Source organism: Pristiophorus japonicus, chromosome 14 (assembly GCF_044704955.1).
Source record: "Pristiophorus japonicus isolate sPriJap1 chromosome 14, sPriJap1.hap1, whole genome shotgun sequence".
Classification (NCBI taxonomy): Eukaryota; Metazoa; Chordata; class Chondrichthyes; family Pristiophoridae; genus Pristiophorus; species Pristiophorus japonicus.
The window spans coordinates 21,961,600-21,979,188 of record NC_091990.1 but is presented as its reverse complement, the minus strand read 5'-3'; the positions used below and the strand labels follow the sequence as shown (position 1 = coordinate 21,979,188).

General features: G+C 45.7%; 1 protein-coding gene across 3 annotated transcripts in view; it reads left to right on the top strand.

Moving 5' to 3' along the window:
* Positions 1-1,618: 1,618 nt before the first annotated feature.
* Positions 1,619-17,589, top strand: part of LOC139279774 (platelet-activating factor acetylhydrolase 2, cytoplasmic-like) — a 34,200-nt gene continuing 18,229 nt past the window's right edge. The window contains exons 1-4 of one of the 3 annotated variants that reach the window (XM_070898981.1): positions 1,619-1,669; positions 3,302-3,441; positions 9,262-9,386; positions 16,132-16,282. In XM_070898981.1, coding sequence (XP_070755082.1) covers positions 9,297-9,386; positions 16,132-16,282 — 241 coding nt within the window. In that variant the 5' untranslated portion in view covers positions 1,619-1,669; positions 3,302-3,441; positions 9,262-9,296. Of the gene's footprint in view, positions 1,670-2,350; positions 2,418-3,301; positions 3,442-9,261; positions 9,387-16,131; positions 16,283-17,589 lie in introns of those variants that run through there. The other 2 variants (XM_070898983.1, XM_070898982.1) reach the window with 2 other exon arrangements.

Here is a 17,589-nt window from a genome sequence, read left to right as displayed (position 1 = left end):
CTCTAATTTTAAGATTGAGACCTTGGTTCTGGATTTCCCCACTACATTACAACAGTGATCATGCATCAAAACTACTTGACTGACTGTAATGCGCTTTGTGACATCTTGAGGTCATGAAAGGCGCTGAATAAATGCAAGTTCTTTATTTTCTTTGATCTGCTTATTGATTATAGGATTGAGCATAGGAATTGCTAGACGATAAAAAGACCAAGGTCCATCTAGTTTGTGTCCTACCATCCTGGTAGTCTCTCCTTTATGTAATTCTTTTTACTCTCCAGTTTTATGGCTGCTGTTTGGCTCTGGAGATGCCATTTTCCCTCCATCACCACCAAGTGGCCCTGTATATGCCTAAACAATGAGTGTCAGTGAACTATTTGAACACGGGGAGGAATCGTGGACGAAGCCAATTCCTGACGACCATTCACAATAATAATAACTTTTATTTATATAGCGCCTTTAACGTAGTAAAATATCTCAAGGTGCTTCACAGCAGTGTTACAAGACAAAACAGATAAATTTGACACCGAGCCACAAAAGAAGAAATTTGAGAAGATGACCAAAAGCTTGTTTAAAGAGGTAGGTTTTAACGAGCATCTTAAAGGAGAAACGAGAGGTAAGAGAGGCAGAGAGGTTAAGGGAGGGAATTCCAGAGCTTAGGGCCCAGGCAGCTGAAAGCACGGCCACCGATGGTTGAGCAGTTATAATGAGGATTGTTCAAGAGGCCAGAATTTGAGGAGCACAGATATCTTGGGAGGTTGTGAGGCTGAAAAAGATTACAGAGATAGAGAGGGGTGGGGCCATGGAGGGATTTATAAACAAGGGTGAGAATTTTGAAACTGAAGCATTGTTTAACCAGGAGCTAATGTAGGTCAGAAAGCACAGGGGTGATTCGTGAGCGTGACTTGGTGCGAGTTAGTACACGGGCTGCTGAGTTTACGTAGTGTGGAATGTGGGAGGCTGGCCAGGAGTGAGTTGGAGTAGTCAAGTCTAGAGGTAACAAAGCCATGAATGAAGGTTCAGCAACAGAAGGGGTCATCGGATGGAGGTCAGGAGTGGGAGCCCTGGCTGGTCACTCCATTTCCCTAGCTGAACAGTCCTGCAGTCAATTCCTTACTGTTGTATAGAGTCCCTATTATTGCTCAAACTGAGAGAAGCCATCTTAACACAGACACAGCATCCAGCCTGGGGCTTTCCTGGCCCGTATGGTTCAGTACCCATTTGTGTTGCACATTCTGGTGGTTTAGTGGTTAGGATTTGATAATCTCATTTTTAGAAGGTTAGATGAAGAAGGATGGGAGGAGGCTAGTGTTGAGCATGAACACCGGGTGTTTCTGTGCTGTACTTTCTATGCAATGCTACGCAATTCATCTCCTAAGCATCCTTTTTTGATATTGTGCTTTTTTCCATTGAAAAAAGTTAACTTTAAATTGCAAAAAAGAATCACATTTGGGAAGCAGGCAGTTCCCGCACTGTGCCGAAAGAGGGCGCTGTTACGGCTCATTTCAGCGGCCGGGGCGGGCGCGGTGCACTGTGGGGGTTGTAGTCCCCCGCACACCGTGGCCAGAGCGAGGCGGGCGGTTGGAAAACCTACAACTCCCGGCGTGCCCCGCGCGGGCAGGGCGGGTTCAGCTCCGAGCGAGGAAGCGCTGCAGCGACAGGTAGGCTGCAGGTAAGCGGAGGGCAGCAGGACACCACCCCACCCCCTGGGCAGGAGGAGATTTCCTTGCAACAACTTCCAAGAATATAGTTTTGGAAAAAGTTGGCTGAAGTTTCATGGAGTTTGGGGAAACTTTAACAAGCTAAATGTTGTTTAAATATGTTTCACATATTTGACCACAATGCCGCTTGTTTTTAAAGGGGCAGTGACTTCAGCAAGGACATGTTTGGCCAAAGGTTTCATGGTTGTTTGCAAGCAAACAATAAGTGAAATAAAAAATGAAAATGCTGGAAATACTCAGCAGGTCAGAAGAGAAAAACAGCGTTAACGTTTCAGCTCGATGGCCCTTCGACAGAACCGGTGGAGACTGCTACCGAGGAAGGGGGAAGAGAGGGGAGATGGGGAAGGTAGGGTGGAGAGGGGAGAAGAGAGATTTGGTGGGTGGGGTGTGTTGATGAGAAAAGGGGAAGGAGAGCGAGCACTCATAGTCCAAACTCGGAAGAGTGGAGGGGAATGTTCGATACAGGGCTATACATTGTGTTTAAATGCATCATTGCCGTATTTATATGTTGCTCATTGTAGCAAGTATTATGCAATGGGTCTTTGTGTCCAAGTCAAAAAACAAATTTGTTTTACCGAGTGTGTTTTGTACTGATGCCCCTGAAAGAGAGTGCAATCTGTATGGAGATATACAGAGAAGCTGCAACATAGAGACAGGCCATTCAGGCCAACCTTTGTTGTCGCTTTACTGGCCACACAGGTAAACAGTTCTAATAAGTATTGGATAAATGTTTTCTTCGTGGCTGTTGTTTCAAAACACTGATGATGTTTGTCTCGAAAACATCTCTTTGCGTCATGAGAATGTTACGTTGTGCTATTGTGATGACGGTGCCTCTTTTAAAAAGAAAATGAACGTGTGAGAAGCTGCTTTTGCCCACACTCATCTCCTTATTGTTAATACCTGTATTGGCTTTTTTTAGAAACATAGAAAATAGGTGCAGGAGTAGGCCCTTCGAGCCTGCACCGCCATTCAATAAGATCATGGCTGATCATTCCCTTAGTACCCCTTTCCTGCTTTCTCTTCATACCCCTTGATCCCTTTAGCTGTAAGGGCCATATCTAACTCCCTCTTTAATATATCCAATGAACTGGCATCAAAAACTCTCTGCGGCAGGGAATTCCACAGGTTATCAACTCTCTGAGTGAAGAAGTTTCTCCTCATCTCAGTCCTAAATGGCCTACCCCTTATCCTAAGACTATGTCCCCTGGTTCTGGATTTCCCCAACATCGGGAACATTCTTCCCGGATCTAACCTGTCCAGTCTCATCAGAATCTTATACGTTTCTATGAGATCCCCTCTCATCGTTCTAAACGCCAATGAATAAAGGCCCAGTTGTTCCAGTCTCTCCTCATATGACAGTCCAGCCATCCCTGGAATCAGTTTGGTAAACCTTCGCTGCACTCCCTCAATAGCAAGAATGTCCTTCCTCAGATTAGGAGACCAAAACTGTACACAATATTCCAGGTGAGGCCTCACTAAGGCCCTGTACAACTGCAGTAAGACCTTCCTGCTCCTATGTTCAAATCCCCTAGCTATGAAAATCAAATATATTTGTATTGTATTAAAAAAATTATATTTTTCAGTATCAGGACTGGGTCCCTGCATGCCGCTGTTTCATTGGGTACTGTCGTGGTTAGAACATCAACTGCAGCCAACTGAGTGAAACATTCTTGCAACGTGCTGAGAACTCGCTGAACACTGTCTGCTCTCTGTCCATTTACTGGTACGTCAGTAATCCACCTGTTGGGATTTTCTTCAATGCTTTTCCTGCTGTACTGAGTGGCAGTTCCACACACTATAGCTCCATGTGACGTTAAGCCAATTGGAGCAGATTCTCCAAAATAAAGGAGCAAATAATTGAGCACTGCCATGAGTTGGGTTTCTGGGTTTGGTACAGTAAATATCCTCAGCACAGGGATCACAAGAACGCCTGGAGACTGAAGGGAGGAATTGGTAGCACTGTCGTCTCTGAGTCAGAAGGTTGTGGGTTCAAGTTCCACTCCAGTGATTTGAGCCCATAATCTAGGCTGATACTCCCAGTGCAACGCTGAGGGAGGGCTGCCGCTTATCGGTTGGATGTTAAACCAAGACCCTGTTTGCCCCCTCAGGTGCACATAAGATCCTAAGGCACTATTTTGAAGAAGAGGAAGGATTTTCTCCCCAGTGTCCTGGGCCAATATTTATCTCTCTACCAACATCACTAAAAACAGATTATCTGGTCTTTATCACATTGCTGTTTGTGGGAGCTTGCTTTGTGCAATTTGGCGGTGGCGTTTCCTTTATGAGTGACTACACTCCAAAAAAGTATTTAAATGTCTATAAAGGGTTTTAGGTCATCCTGAGGTCGTGAAAGGCGCTATAGAAATGCAAGTTAGTTCCTTTTTAAGATAAATATTTTTATTAACTCTGGGTTGTTGGGATGTTAAATGCCATACCAGAAACCATGGTGGGTGGGAGCAGAATCCGGAAAAGTTTTCAATGAGGGAAGTGGATAAATATTCAAAGAAAAACTTAGCAGAGTGTAGGGACTGGGTTTGTATTTGAGTATAAGAGTAAAGATGTCTTTGCACAGTTTTGGTCTTCTTACCAAAGGAAGGCTACAATCATAGAATGGTTACAGCACAGAAGGAGGCCATTTGGCCCGTTGAGCCTGTGCTGGCTCTCTATCAGAGCACTTCAGCTAGTCCCACCCCCCACACCCTTTCCCCGTAGCCCTGCACATTTGTTTCCTTTAGGTACTTATCCAATTCCCTTTTGAAAGCCACAATTGAATCTGCCTCCAGGATATGCTTGCCAGAGAGGGAGTGCAATGAAGGTTCACCAATTGATAAGAACATAAGAATTAGGAACAGGAGTAGGCCATCTAGCCCCTTGAGCCTGCTCCGCCATTCAACAAGATCATGGCTGATCTGGCCGTGGACTCAGCTCCACTTACCCGCCCGCTCCCCATAACCCTTAATTCCCTTATTGGTTAAAAATCTATCTATCTGTGATTTGAATACATTCAATGAGCTAGCCTCAACTGCTTCCTTGGGCAGAGAATTCCACAGATTCACAACCCTCTGGGAGAAGAAATTCCTTCTCAACTCGGTTTTAAATCGGCTCCCCCATATTTTGAAGCTGTGCCCCCTAGTTCTAGTCTCCCCGACCAGTGGAAACAACCTCTCTGCCTCTATCTTGTCTATCCCTTTCATTATTTTACATGTTTCTATAAGATCACCCCTCATCCTTCTGAACTCCCAACGAGTAAAGACCCAGTCTACTCAATCTATCATCATAAGGTAACCCCCCTCATCTCCGGAATCAGCCTAGTGAATCGTCTCTGTACCTCCTCCAAAGCTAGTATATCCTTCCTTAAGTGAGGTGACCAAAACTGCACGCAGTACTCCAGATGCGGCCTCACCAATACCCTGTACAGTTGCAGCAGGACCTCCCTGCTTTTGTACTCCATCCCTCTCGCAATGAAGGCCAACATTCCATTCGCCTTCCTGATTACCTGCTGCACCTGCAAACTAACTTTTTTTGGGATTCATGCACAAGGATACCATCTTGCCGTCCGGAGGAGGCGGGGGTCCCCGATGGAGGGCACTCTACGCAGGGGTCCTCCCACTATTCATCGGGGACTTGGCCTGGAGGGTGGTGCACGGAGCAGTGCCGTGCAACAAATTTTTAAGCCGGTTCACGGACTCCCAGGCCGCCTGCAATTTCTGCGGTCTGGAAGAGTCCGTGTTCCATGTTTTTATGGAATGCACGAGGTTGCAGCCCCTGTTTTATTATTTGAAGGGGCTGCTCCTGAAATTCTGGCTGCACTTCAGTCCCACTCTCCTGATCTTTGGGCACCCTGTGCGGAGGGGAGCGGGTAGGTCCGAAGGCCTCCTCGTAGGACTGCTCCTGGGCACGGCCAAGGGTGCCATCAGCCGGTCCAGGCAGCGGGCGGTCGAGGGGGTCGTTCAACCTGACTGCCTGCCTCTCTTCCGCTCTTGCATCCGGTCCAGGGTGTCCTTGGAGATGAGCACGCGGTGTCCACCGGTACGCTCGCGGCCTTCCGTGAGAGGTGGGCACCGGAGGGACTGGAGTGCATCATCACGCCCGGCAACCAAATTTTAATTTGATTTTACGTTTTAAAGTTTAATTTGTTTTAATTGCCGGTGCTTTTAGTGTCCCCTTCCCTTTTATAGGGGGCACTGGGAAAATTGTGATTTTAGTGCCCAAAAAAAAAAAGAAAAACACAAAAAAAGGAAAAAAGGGCCTTGTAAATGTCTGGTGTGTCACCCAGGTCGGGTGGCACAGTTTAATGTTTTTTGTTTTGCAGATAAACTCCAAAGAGTTTCATGCACAAGGACCCCCAGGTCCCTCTGCACCGCAGCATGTTGTAATTTCTCCCCATTCAAATAATATTCCCTTTTACTGTTTTTTTTCCAAGGTGGATGACCTCACATTTTCCGACATTGTATTCCATCTGCCAAACCTATCTAAATCTCTTTGCCGCCTCTCTCTGTCCTCTACACAACCCGCTTTCCCACTAATCTTTGTCATCTGCAAATTTTGTTTCACTACACTCCGTCTCCTCTTCCAGGTCATCTATGTATATTGTAAACAGTTGTGGTCCCAGCACCGATCCCTGTGGTATACCACTAATCACCGATTTCCAACCCGAAAAGGACCCATTTATCCCGACTCTCTTCTTTGTTAGCCAGCCAATTCTCGATCCATGCTAATACATTTCCTCTGACTCCGCGTACCTTTATCTTCTGCAGTAACCTTTTGTGTGGCACCTTATCGAATGCCTTTTGAAAATCTCTATCCACCATGCTCGTTATATCCTCAAAGAATTCCAGTAAATTAGTTAAACATGATTTCCCCTTCATGAATCCATGTTGCTTCAGTTTGATTGCACTATTCCTATCTAGATGTCCAGCTATTTCTTCCTTAATGATAGCTTCAAGCATTTTCCCCACTACAGATGTTAAACTAACCGGCCTATAGTTACCTGCCTTTTGTCTGCCCCCTTTTTTAAACAGAGGCGTTACATTAGCTGCTTTCCAATCCGATGGTACCTCCCCCGAGTCCAGAGAATTTTGGTAGATTATAACGAATGCATCTGCTATAACTTCCACCATCTCTTTTAATACCCTGGGATGCATTTCATCCGGACCAGGGGACTTGTCTACCTTGAGTCTCATTAGCCTGTCTAGCACTACCCCCCTAGTGATAGTGATTGTCTCAAGGTCCTCCCTTCCCACATTCCCGTGACCAGCAATTTTTGGCATGGTTTTTGTGTCTTCCACTGTGAAGACCGAAGCAAAATAATTGTTTAAGGTCTCAGCCATTTCCACATTTCCCACTATTAAATCCCCCTTCTCATCTTCTAAGGGACCAACATTTACTTTAGTCACTCTCTTCCGTTTTATATATCGGTAAAAGCTTTTACTATCTGTTTTTATGTTTTGCGCAATTTTACTTTTGTAATCTATCTTTCCTTTCTTTATCGCTTTCTTAGTCATTCTTTGCTGTCGTTTAAAATGTTCCCAATCTTCTAGTTTCGCACTAACCTTGGCCACTTTATACGCATTGGTTTTCAATTTGATACTCTCCTTTATTTCCTTGGTTATCCACGGCTGGTTATCCCTTCTCTTACCGTCCTTCTTTTTCACTGGAATATATTTTTGTTGAGCACTATGAAAGAGCTCCTTTAAAAGTCCTCCACTGTTCCTCAATTGTGCCACCATTTAGTCTGTGTTCCAGTCTACTTTAGCCAACTCTGCCCTCATCCCACTGTAGTCCCCTTTGTTTAAGCATAGTACGCTCGTTTGAGACACTACTTCCTCACCCTCAATCTGTATTACAAATTCAACCAAACTGTGATCACTCATTCCGAGAGGAGCTTTTACTAGGAGATCATTTATTATTCCTGTCTCATTACACAGGACCAGATCTAAGATAGCTTGCTCCCTTGTAGGTTCTGTAACATACTGTTCTAAGAAACAACCCCGTATGCATTCTATGAATTCCTCCTCAAGGCTACCCCGTGCGATTTGATTTGACCAATCGATATGTAGGTTAAAATCCCCCATGATTACTGTCGTTCCATTTTCACATGCCTCCATTATTCCCTTGATTATTGCCCGCCCCACCGTGAAGTTATTATTTGGGGGCCTAAAAACTACGCCCACCAGTGACTTTTTCCCCTATCTCTAATCTCCACCCACAATGATTCAACATTTTGTTCATTAGAGCCAATATCGTTTCTCACAACTGCCCTGATATCATCCTTTATTAACAGAGCTACCCCACCTCCTTTCCCTTCTTGTCTATCTTTCCGAATTGTCAGATACCCCTGTATGTTTAATTCCCAGTCTTGGCCACCCTGCAACCATGTTTCTGTAATGGCCACCAAATCATACCCATTTGTAATGATTTGTGCTGTCAACTCATTTACTTTATTTTGAATGCTGCGTGCGTTTAGGTAGAGTGTTTTAAAACTAGTTTTTAAACCATGATTTTTAGTTTTGACCCCTCCTGCAGCCCCTTTATATTCATACATATTGTTCCTTCCTATCATCTTGTGGTTTACACTTACCCCAGTGCTACTCTGCTCTGTTGCCTCCTGCCTTTTGCATTCTTTCTTGGGGTCCTGTTCACCTGAGCTCTCACCCACTCTAACTAGCTCAGAGCCCTCTCCTGGGTTCCGAATACTCCTCGCATCGAGCTTTCAGGCTTGCCTTTTTAATACACTTTGACCCTTTAGAATTTTGCTGTACAGTGGCCCTTTTTGTTTTTTGCCTTGGGTTTCTCTGCCCTCCACTTTTACTCATCTCCTCCTTTCTGTCTCTTGCTTTTGTCTCCATTTTGTTTCCCTCTGTCTCCCTGCAATGGTTCCCATCCCCCTGCCATATTAGTTTAACTCCTCCCCAACAGAACTAGCAAACACTCCCCCTAGGACATTCCTGCGATGTGGGGGTTGTCCTATGAGGAGAGATCAAGTAGACTAGGCCTATATTCTCTAGAGTTTAGAAGAATGAGAGGTGATCTCATTGAAACATACAACATTTTTACTAGCTTGACAGGATGGATGTTTCCCCTGGCTGGGCAGTCTAGAACCAGGGGATCAGTCTCAGAATAAGGGATTGAGATGAGGAGAAATTTCTTCACTCGGAGAGTTGTGAATCTTTGGAATTCTCTATCCCAGAGGACTGTGGATGCTCAGTCATTGAGTATATTCAAGTAAGGGATTGATAGATTTTTGGATATTAAGGGAATCAACGGATAATACTGAAAAGTGGAGTTGAGGTAGAAGATCAACCATGATCTTATTGAATGGTGGAACAGGTTTGAGGAGCTACTATTTATGTCCTTATGACTGGTTCACAAGGGCTTTCAAAACCTTTTGTAGGTGGACAGGGAAAAAATTACATGCTGCGATAGTGTCACACAATAGGAAAAAACTTGGCAGTACCGTGTCTGGAATTGTTCAATCTCTCTATCGTAGTTATTTACAACACTTGATCAACGAGGGGAAACAATAACTTTTTTTGTTGTTCAGTGCGTTCCAGGGAGTGGATCCAACGCTGCTGGATCATGGGGAGCGGGCAATCGCTAGGACTGCCTTCTGCGAAAGGACCCCATAAAGTGGGCTGCATGGACATCATGGCTGATCACACGAGGCAGGTACGGTGGAGTTTGAGCGGGGGTTTAAAATTAATAAATAATTGTGGGAATTGTACTTCTGTTGTATAGTAAATGAGTTATCGGTCGAGAAGCTGGTGCTTTCACTGCCCTTGAGGCTTTCTGTTGTGCTACTCTGGCAGCACAGGTGTAGAAATTAATGAGAATAATTTTTCATTCATTCTTCGGATGTGTCCGTCGCTAGTTGTCCTTGAGAAGGTGGTGGTGAGCCACCTTCTTGAACCGCTGCAGTATGTGTGGTGGAGGTATTCCCACAGAGCTGTTGGGGAGAGGTTTCCAGGATTTTGACCCAGCGATGTTGAAAGAATGGCAATATATTTCCAAGTCAGGATGGTGTGGAACTTGGAGGGGAACTTGGAACTGATGGTGTTCCAATGCACCTGCTGCCCTTGTCGTTCATGTTGGTGGAGGTGATGGGTTTAGGAGGTGCTGTCGAAGAAGCCTTGGTGAGTAGCTCAGTACACCTTAATAGATGGTGGAGGGAGTTGCTGTTTAAGGTAGTGGATGGGGTTGCTTTATCCTGGATGTTGTTGAGTTTCTTGAGTGTTGTTGGAGCTGCACCCTCCCAGGTTAGTGGAGAGTATTTCATCACACTCCTGACATGTGCCTTGCAGGTAGTGGAAAGGCTTTGTGGAGTCGGGAGGTGAGTCACTCACCACAGAAACCCAGCCTCTGATCTGCTCTAGTAGCCACGGCATTTGTGACTGGTCCATTTGAGTTTCTGGTCATTGGTGCCTGTTGGGGTTTGTCGCGCTGTGTGAAATCGCTTGTAGTTTCTGTATTGGGTGACCAGGGCCAGGTACCCAGTGAGAGCCATGCCCTGTGTAGCAGCACTCTGCCATGATGCATGGATGTGGAGAGATGCAAAGTTCTCATCCTCTGCCCACGTGTGAGATCGGTTCCTGATGGGGCTGTTGGAATTCTTCCTCTTTGAGTGAAAATCCACAGGCGAATAATGGACTCTGCATCCATCCAGCCCCGACTAATGGACTGCTAGCGGCATGATCCAAGGCCTCGATCACCCGATGGGATGGAAACATAATAAAATGGAGGTATGGCTGAGCAGGACCCTTTCATAGAAACATAGAAATTTACAGAGCAGAAGGAGGCCATTTCGGCCCATCCACGCTGGCCGACAAAGAGCCACACTGCCCTCGGTCAGCAGCCCTGAAGGTTACATATAAACCTATGAACAATGGCGGAAAGGTAAAGAGCACCCTGCCCAACCCCACACAACTGCAACATCCCTTACACTGAAACATTCTACACTCCACCCCAACCCGAGCCATGTGATCTCCTGGGAGAGGCAAAAACCAGATTAAAAACCCAGTCCAATTGGGGGAAAAAAATATTGTCTCCAACCAATTTCCCCCCCCCCCCCCCCCCCCCACTCCCGTGAAGCCGTTGGCACTTGGAACAAGGTCCTACAGATGAGACAGCCTTCTGATCCTCGCCCAATGTGACCCTTCTTCACCCGTGACCCCTGACGCTGAGCTATTCGACTGTGGTAGGAACCGTGGCAAGTCTTTTCTTCTTTTGGCACCCGCACATGCGGGTGGTGCTGAGGCCCATTTCAGCACCACCATCAGTGCCCGGCTAACTCAGCACAGACAGATGGTCTGTAGGGCTCAAACCACCCCAGCCAGTGCACTCCCACTCGTTTCCTTATGCCTTCCTTTCAAGGAGCAAAAAGGGATGCAGTTTTGTGTTATTGGTGGAACCACTAACCCAATTCTGCTTCCTACCTTATAAACACTAAACTGAAAAACCACATAATCTGTGCCAGCAAAATGGTTTTTCAAGACAGTTGCTGTATCTGGGTGGGTAAGAGCGATATGTGATTCAGGTAGAGTACAGGTGCGATGTAGTCAGATCGGGGCCTCGATGGAATGATCTGGGTGGTCTGTTTAATCTCAACGCTCGTAGAAAGAAGATAGGAATGGGTGTAGACCATTCAGCCCCTCAATCCTGTTCCGCCATTCATTGAGATCATGGCTAATCTGTTGCTGCAGCATCTGGTTTTTCTTGGCCTGTGCCTGTAAAGGTGGGGAATGGTGTTTGATGTTCACGAATTCTATTGACATACAATTTGATTAATGTGACCGTGAAAAGGAAGGTGGGTAGATTTTTTAATGCAGCTTAATGCAAGACTAAAGGAAATGTGCAATTTCTTAACACTTTCACCAACTCCTGTTTAATTGCACATCTGGATCCTTTAGATCTTGGTCTAATCTGTTCCATTCCAACATTTGAAGCCCATTGAATCTCTGGTTGAAATATGTGTAGCAAAGTCAGTCTCTCGGGTGATTTACAATTAAAGTCAGTATTTTTGGGATCTGGTCCATGTGACAGAATGAAGTGTGGTTTGTGCTCTCTCCCTGCTCTCTCCTCCCCCCCCCCCCCCCTTGTCAGTGACATCCCTACTGCAAATAGTTAGAAAGAAAGGACTTTCATTTCTTGAGTGCCTTTCACAACCTCAGGATGCCCCAAAGCGCTTACAGCCAATGACATACTTTTTGAAATGATGTCACTGTGGGGAAACGCGGCAGCCAATTTGCACACTACAAGGTTCCACAAACAACGTCTCATCCAAAAGACGGCACCTCTGACAATGCAGCACTCTGTCAGTACTGCACTGGAAGTGTCAGCCTATATCATGCGCTCAAGTCTCTGGAGTGGGGCTTCAACCCACGACCTTCTGACTCGGCCTTGGCTCCGTGACAGCACTGTTCTACGATTCTCACAGACCAATCAAATCACTGGAATAATCGAGGTGTGATGTGGTTCCAATTGATCATTCAGATTGGGTTGTTCAGACCATGTTTCGACCAATCAGATTCCCAGAAGAGTAGCTCAACCCAACAGTTGCAATCACATTGTTACTGGGGAGGTGTTTTTTCTTTACTATTTATTGAGACAGCAGGTGAAAAGACAATGTCCAAATCACAGGACACAAACCAAGTGAAAACAACACTAAAGATGAAATAAGTCAAGATTTGATGGTAGTTGATAATAAGATTGTGTTTTTAAAAACCTGTAGCTAATCAGAAGAGGGGAAGATTGATGGAGGTGAGGAGTTTGATAGTTTTGAAGGCTCCTAGACTGACTGGCTTCATTTAAAAATTCCCATCCTTTTGTTCGAATCCCCCCTTGGCCTCGCCCCTCCCTATCTCTCTAACCTCCTCCAACCCTCCAAGATCTCTGCGCTCCTCCAATTCTGGCTGCTTGTGCATCCCCGATTTCCTTTGCTTCACCATTGGTGTGCCTTCAGCTGCCTAGGTGCTAAACTCTGGAATTCCCTCTCTAAACCTCTCCCTCTCTTTACCTCTCTCTCCTCCGTTACCACTCTCCTTCTTTCTCTTTGTCCAAACTTTGAGTCCCCTGTTCTAATATCTCCTTATGTAGCTTGGTTTCAAACTTTGTTAATCATTCCTGTGAAGTACCTAGTAATGTTTTATTGCATTAAAGGCGTTAGAGAAATGTAAGTTGTTTTTAGAGGGATAGACTTTGATGGGTGTGTTGATTACTAGACCGATGGACTTCGATGGGGGAGAGTTAGGGGACTAGAGGGATGGGCTTTGATGGGCTGGATAGCTTTTCCCTGTCGTTGTTTCTTGTACTGTGACCTGTGAGACTGATTTACTTAAAATGCCCCAAGGAACGAATCTGCAGTAAACATAATTTAAAAGTTGATCTCCCCACCACACACCCCCCATTCCCACCATCCCCAAATGGGATAATATTACGGACATGCTGCATGTCCCAAATCATATTGATTCCCTGGTAAACTGTGAGCTTGCAAGTGTTAAGAATGTGTTTTGGGATCAGCCACTCTGAAGAACGGAGGTGATTGTGGGATATATTTTTCTGCAACAACTAAGCAACAGTCATCCTTTGGAGCAAGGCGGTGGGGCTGAGACCTTGGAATTGTAACCTGTGACTCTGAGGTTTGTGAGCTCGCTGTCATGGCCAGTTATGCTGAACAGTCCATTTTGTGCTGGCTGGTGAGTCGGTGCGCTCTATGTAAATTAAATCACTGAGTTCCGTCGCAAAATGCATTGCCCATTTTTGTACCGAACCATACAAACCGAGCAAGTCTCTGCTCCCATTCCTGCCCATGCTTGATTGCCTGATCTCAGCTGGCTGCATTCGAATGGGAGAAATATGAAGCGATACATTTTGGGCAATAGAAATAAGGAGAGGTTATATACATTAAATGGGAAAACTTCAAAAGAAGTAGAGGAACCAAGAGAGACCAAAGGGCTCATATTCACAAATCTTCAAAAGTGGAAGAAAATGTTGTTAAAGCTGTTTGTAAAAAAAAACATGAGTAACTAAGTTTAGTTTCTATAGCAGGAAGGGGGTACTGAAGTTTCATGTTCAGCCATGAACTCATTGAATGGCGGTGCAGGCTAGAAGGGCTGAATGGCCTGCTCCTGCACCTATTTTCTATGTTTCTATGTAAGGTTGAAGAGTACAACACAAGATCACAAAGTACTTCATAATTGTAAAGAGAAATGGGACTAAGTAGATAGCATGATGGGACAGGCTCGATAGGCTGAATGGTCTCTGTGCTGTAAAATTCTATGATTCTAGAGAGACACAAAGTTAGTCTCAGTGCCCTAGGTTGGGGGACAGAAATTAGTCAGGGCTTCCGATCACTCTGGCTCCTGCTGGGAATGACACAACACGAGTGCAGGAGCGAGAGGAGCAGGTTGAATGCCCTCGAGTTGTATAATCTGAGAGCCGTTGCTTGGATTCACGTGTGAATAGTGGCCCAGTGGTTGATGTACTGGGAATCAATCGAATCGAATGGATGAGTCAAAACCTTGGGGCTGGAGCAGAAACTTGATGAGGGAAGTGAAACATGCTGTTTGTCGACAGGCACGCACAAGGCTGCAAGGGTTTTGTGGGCTGTGTAGCAGTTAGGCTTTGCTCTTGCAATACCTGTGGGTAGAGTTGACTAACACAAACGTGATGACTTGCTAGACCAGTTCCACAATTTCATTCCCCGGCTGTGTCATATGATCTTCGACTCAGGCCTCAGACCTCAAACTCTGCTCCTTCCAGTATCTAACCCGTGCTGTACCTGCCCTGTGAGTGTTTGATGGGGCAGTGTAGAGGGAGTTTTACTCTTCATTTAACCCGTGCTGTACCTGCCCTGGGAGTGTTTGATGGGGCAGTGTACAGGGAGCTGTACTCTGTATCTAACCCCGTGCTGTACCTGCCCTGGGAGAGTTTGATGGGGCAGTGTAGAGGGAGCTTTACTTGTATCTAACCCCATGCTGTCCCTGCCCTGGGAGTGTGATGGAGCTGTGTAGAGGAAGCTTTACTCTGTATCTAACCTGTGCTGTTCCTGACTGAGTATTTTATGCTGATACTGTGTGCCTAAAATGGACATTGGCATTGCTCAGCTTGACGAGCACAAAATTTATCAAAAGGAAAAGTGAAGCATTGTAAAAGACAAATCCTTGTAAGAAGAACATGGTGCTGGTCATTGTTGGCCCTGAATCTTGACATTCATTTCATCGTCCTAACGTAACGTAAAAAGTCATCCCCTAGCTCTCTGAAGGTTTTGACAGAAACATTTGTGAAAAACATGGAGGTGGTTTCTGGCTTTGATTTGTCTCCGCTTCTGAAAGGAGTGCTGCTGTATCTTAAATGGCTGGGTCTTGGATGTTTTTTTTTCATAGTTAGCAGAAATCAGGCACACGAACATCTTGTACATTTGAAATGATAAAAGCACACAGGATAGTAACTGGAGAAACAACACTAGTTGGGTAAGATCAAAGGTCCGATCTTTAACCAATACAAGACCCGATGTAAGGCTGTCAGAGATAGGGAAGTTCCTCTGGCTCCATCTTCTTGGCCTAATTTGAAGTGATAGTAAACCATCTGCCCTCTCAGGTGGACGTCTGCTGTGGCTCAGTTGGTAGCACTCTTGCCTCTGAGTCACCAGATTGTGGGTTCAAGTCCCACTCCAGGGAATTGAGCACAACAAAAATCTAGGCGGATGCTGCAGTGCAGTGCAGAGGGAGTCATCATCATCATAAGCGGTCCTAATGAGTGCTGCACTGTCGAAGGTGCCAGCTTTCGGATGAAATGTTCAACTGAGGCCCCGTCTGCTCTCTCAAGTTGACGTAACAAGATCCCATGACACTATTTCTAAGAAGAGCAGGGGAGTTAACCCTGGTATCCTGGGCCAATATTTATCCCTCAATTAACATAACAAAAACCAGATTATCACATTGCTGTTTCTGGTAGCTTGCTGTACGCAAATTGACTGCCGCGTTTCCTACATTACAACAGTGACCACACTCCAAAAAAAAGTACTTAATTAGCTGTAAAGCACTTTTGAGATGTCCAGTGGTCATGAAAGGCGCTATATGAATGCAATGCTTTCTTTCTTTCATAAAATCACATGGCTCTATTTCAAAGAAGAGCAGGGGAGTTCTCCCTGGTGTCCTGGCCAATATTTAGCCAAGCAATAACACGAAAAACAGATTATCTGGTCATTCTAACGTTGCTGTTTGTGGGACCTTGCTGTGCACAAATTGTCTGCCACATTTCCTAAATTATAATAACTACTAAACTTCAAAAGTGTTCAATTTGCTGGGAAGTTTTTTAGGACTTCCTGAAGTCGTGAAAGGCGTTGTATAAATGCAAGGTCTTTCTTTCTGTCTTTTACTCACCTTACAATCAACTCTCTCAATGATGCTTGTTTCAGGGAAGTTTCTTTCGGTTATATTATCCCTGTGAGGCTGATCAGGATTTGAAGCAACCGCTGTGGATTCCCCGATACGAGTACTGCAGCGGACTTGCGGACTACCTGAAGAGGAGCAAGAAGTGGTGCGCCCCTCTACTCAGCTTTGCCTTCGGTGAGTGAGAACCAACAGCATAGCTGGGCTACACAACCCAGTGGAGCAGAGGTTCCCGAACTGGGAGATGTGCCCGCCAGGGAGAGGGGGCGTGTTGGGGGGGGGGGGGCGGGGGGGAACGGGGGACGCAAGGAGGTCAGATTGTCTAAGAATGAGAGCCACCAATGCTGCTGTGCGTAGCCAGAGAAGGTCATTATGAGGCACTCTCGGCATGTTCTATAAGTGGCTGTTGGACCAATCGGAGCTGCTTCAGGGTGCAACAGTCATCAGTTAATATGCATGTCTGATTGGTCCAGTGACCATGTCTAGAAATAGGCTTGGATCCAAACATGTCCGCGCTGTGCTGAGATTGCCCCATTTAAGGTCTCAGCTGTGGCTCAGTGGGTAGCGCTCTTGCCTGAGTCAGAAGGTCGTGGGTTCGAGTCCCACTCCGGAGACTTGAATGCAAAATCCAGGCTGACACTCCCAGCGTGAGTACTGAGGGAGTGCTGCACTGTTGGAGGTGCCGTCTTTCGGATGAGATACCAAACCGAGGCCATGTCTGGCCCCTCGGGTGGACAAAAAGGATCCCACGGCACTTTTCGAAGAAGAGCAGAGAAGTTCTCTTGGGTAACTGGGCCGATATTTATCCTGCAACCGACATCACTAAACACAGATTATCTGATCGTTTATCTCATTGCTGTTTGTCTGCTGCGTTTCCTGCATTACAGCAGTTCAAAAATACTTCATTGACTGTGAAGCCCGTTGAGACGGCCTGAGGTCTTTTAGAGTGCTACACTGTGGAATAATGGGACTTGGGTCTGTATTATAAAAAATATATTACAGGTTTAATAGCCCATGTGATCTGGAATGGTTTTAATTGCCTGAGGGGGGGGGGGTTAGAGAGGAATTTTCCTGTTTTGTTTTTCCCCCTTTCTCTTATTGGCCCTGGGTTTTTGTATAGCGCTGTTAACATAATAAAACGTCCCAAAACGTTTCTCGGGAGTGTTATCAAACAGAATTTAACACCGAGCCACATAATATATTGGGACAGGTGACCAAAAAGCTTGGTCAAAGAGGTAGATTTTAAGGAGTGTTTTAAAGGAGGAGAGAAGGGTAGAGAGGCGGAGAGGTTTAAGGAGGTGGTTTCAGAGCTTGGGGCCTAGGCAGCTGAAGGCACGACCGCCGATGGTGGAGTGATGAAAATTGGGGATACATAAGAGGTCAGAATCGGAAGAGCGCAGAGATCTCGAGAGTTGTACGGCTGGAGGAGGTTGGAGATAAGGAGGGGTGAGGGCATGGAGGGATTTGAACACAAGGATGAGAAT